The sequence below is a fragment of the Mesitornis unicolor genome, unplaced genomic scaffold (assembly GCF_000695765.1).
Source record: "Mesitornis unicolor isolate BGI_N332 unplaced genomic scaffold, ASM69576v1 scaffold120, whole genome shotgun sequence".
In the NCBI taxonomy this organism is placed as follows: domain Eukaryota; kingdom Metazoa; phylum Chordata; class Aves; order Mesitornithiformes; family Mesitornithidae; genus Mesitornis; species Mesitornis unicolor.
Window position 1 is genome coordinate 6,439 of NW_010159986.1, and position 3,193 is coordinate 9,631.

Below are 3,193 nucleotides of genomic sequence, written 5' to 3' on the forward strand. Positions count from 1 at the left end.
GACGCTCTGGCCAACTTGTTTGCTCTCTGCCTACATGCACACAAAAACAGGATGGCGGGATGGAATGGGGGTGTGAGAGGGGTGGGAGGATGCTGGTACTTGGGTGATGGAGGGTCACACTGATATCCTCTGGTGATAGCCCAGAGAAGCAGGAAAGCTGCAATAACTGTGCTCGCCGGCTGCTTGTCTGGATGCTGCCACTGCACAGGGTGAGCGGCAGAAGAGGAAAGCTGGCTGAGGGGTTGGAGTGCAGGGCTGGAGTGAAGCGTCTCCTGGCCCAGCCTTGGGACAACCCACACAACTCGAGTGTTTCATTGTCCAAACACAAGGAGCACTCACCTGGATGATGGTATAGCAGATGCGCCCTGCCTCCTTGCTGAACACACAGTCTTTGAGCGACTGGTCCACTATAATGTTGGCCACTTTCTCCAGGTCCACATTGGTGGGGTCTGCAAAGAGAAGAAACACTGTCAAGACTCAGCACCCTTTGTGTCCTGCTTGCTCTAGGGTGCCTGAAAAGCAAGCAGGGCCTGGCACAACCATGTTATGTGGTGCAAAACCTCATGCTTGCTTCCACATCAAGTCATAGCTCCTCTCACACCCCATCTGTTTTGGAGAAACCACCTCCAATGGTGCATGGTCCTCTCAGGCTGAAGACACAGCCATCACGACAGGAAAGTGATGGAGGAAAGCAGGTAATATGGGGAAGTAAGAAGTTGATCTGAATGTGAAGTCCCAGCACTGCTGGGATAACTGGAATAACACAGTTGGGTTAGCAGAGGCCAGATGTGCAAACTCCTGCCAGGCTTCAAATAGAGACATGAAGGTGAGCAGGAGACCTCGGGGGCCAGGAGGACGAGATGGCCCTGCAGTGGGGAGGGGCAGAGAGCAGGAATCAGGCACTGGAAAGGGGTGAGAGGCCAGATGTGGAGAGATGCAGGGTTAAAGCAGGAGAGAGAGATATCCCGAAATCAGGGAAAACCACAAGGATGAGAACCAGGAGCTGAGCTTGAACAGCTGGACCATTAAACATCAGGGAGAAGGTGAGAAGGGGAAAGAGGCAGGGAGCAAAGACCTTCCCCACAGAAGATGCACCAGCGGGACCCAATCACAGATAAAGAGCGTTTATGAAACAGCTTTTCTGCACTTCACTATTGATGCTCCTTAAAGGGACCCAAGCATCCAGTCCCATCTGCTAGCTGAGCTGTTGTAGCAGAAGAGCCAGTAAAAAACCTGCTGACCTTTGAGAGCTGTTTTCAGCAGCTTCTGAGTCTCAGTGTCGAACGACTGTATTTTATATTCTTCTTTGCCCGTTTCCCCCATGACTGGCTTCCTTCAAGAACAAGAGTCAGGGCGATGGATGCGCTAGTGACAGTCCCTGGGGAAAGAGCATACAGAGCTTAGCTGGACAGGGAGGGACCTTCACCCTCCCATTTGGCAAATCCCATCGAGTGCTGGAGCACAAGCTGTTATCCCGACAGCTCCCCACCCCAAGGAAGCTCCTCTGTTATTAGGGCACCCAACTCAGGCCCCAGATCCGAGCAAAGCCTCCCTCCCACATCTTTTTAAGCCCTACTTCCTACCAGCCTATGATAGGACTCCAGCTTCAAAGCCTTTACCTTTTTCTGATATGAAAAATGTGTTTCTGTCTGCTGATCTGCAGGTTCAAAGTGGAAAGCACACCAAGGCAGCCCCAAAATATACTGATCTCCCCTCAGAAGGCTTCCCCGGTGACTGTATCACAAGGAAGCACACGCAGGAGCACCCCATGCAGCTGCTCCCTTGTGCCTTTGAAACACCAGTTCAGCTACTGTTCACAAAAGCCTGGGAAGAATCAAACCGACCCTTAAGCATCCAACACAGGCTCGCTGGAGCAAGCAGAGCAACTCTCCTGTGCTGAAGCCAGCCTCCCGCAGCTCCCAGTGAGACACAGCAGGCTCTGCAGCCAAATCCTCAACAGCTCCCATCTCATCCCCCTGCAGTCAAGCAGAGCTCTCTGCAATACCAATGGTGCTTCCAAGGAGTCTCTAGGTTAATTTTCTTCTGCTTTGTGATACAGTGAAGACAACAAGAGGGTACGCACAGCACAGAGAGGACACACACACGAGATGATCTGCTGGATGCAAAATGCTGGGCTGGCCAGACCCGCAGCACAAACAGGAGAAGGCAATTGGCCAAATCAATTTTGCCAGCTTGTCAAAATTCCTGGGCCATTACTCACCCCTCTCTGCAAACAGGTCCCTACTCGGATTAAAGCCGAAGAGCCCATCGCCCTCTAGTACTGCAGGCAGCCCAAGCTCTTGGACACATCGCTTGACGTGAAGCCGTGGCACAACACGCGGAGAGCGGAGCTGGCTGGTGGATAGAGGCCCATCTCTGTCCTCCCTGCGAGGCCCAGGGCAGACCTTGCCCCATGGGGGTGACAACCTGCTCATGCTGCTCTCGCAGCCAAAGCTCTCACCTGCACAGAGTTACCTGCCCCAAGACATGCACAGAGGATTCTTTCCCAGATGGAGTCACAAGCAGCTGGGTATCCTCTGTGCTGCATCTGGCTGGCAAACGCCTTCCCATCTGACCTCTCCTACTGCACCGTCTCTCTCCTTCTGCATCTGTGCTCACACCATCCTGCACTGCCAGTGGAGTGGCCTGAGCTTGCTGGCAGCCCCGTGTCTGGCCAGCAGCATTGCTGCGCAGAAGGAACCTGGCGAAAGCTCAGCACCACACGCAGCAAAACAGAAAGCGCCCGAGCCCGTCTGGCAGCGTCTCTGCCGCCACCGCCCAGCGCTGCTCTCGGAGCATCCTTCCCCAGGGACAAGCACGGCTGCTTTGAACTGCTGTGCCAAATTAGCCTGCCCAGAGCAAATCGCGATGTATGTGCTTAAAACCAGCCAGGCTTTGTCTGCACTAGAGATCCTGCTGCCAAGATCACCTTGTCTGAAGGGCTGGTGATAGTTGGTGACAGCAGGCACAGCATCACCCATGGGTACCCACTCCTTCTCTGCAAATAGTACCCACCAGAGGAGTTATCCCGGGGACACTGATGTGGTTGGGGTTGGTGTCCTCAGTGCTCAGCCAGCCCCGTGTGCCAGGGTGCTGCCCTGCGGGGTCATGGCCGGTGGGACAGACTGGACGTGCTACGACCATCGCAAGGAGAGGGAGAAGAGCAGCGACGTTCCTCTGCCGCCCCCGAGCA

At 54.5% G+C, this 3,193-nt stretch overlaps 1 protein-coding gene across 1 annotated transcript in view; it reads right to left on the reverse strand.

Moving 5' to 3' along the window:
* Positions 1–1,323, reverse strand: part of MIF4GD (MIF4G domain containing) — a 3,193-nt gene extending 1,870 nt beyond the window's left edge. Inside the window, exons 1-3 of the mRNA XM_010188296.1 lie at positions 1,242–1,323; positions 340–449; positions 1–30 (exon numbers count right to left, since the gene is read on the reverse strand). The exon at positions 1–30 is cut by the window's left edge and continues 1 nt beyond it. Of these exons, the coding sequence (XP_010186598.1) occupies positions 1–30; positions 340–449; positions 1,242–1,323 (222 nt within the window). The remainder of the gene's footprint in view (positions 31–339; positions 450–1,241) is intronic.
* Positions 1,324–3,193: the final 1,870 nt, after the last annotated feature.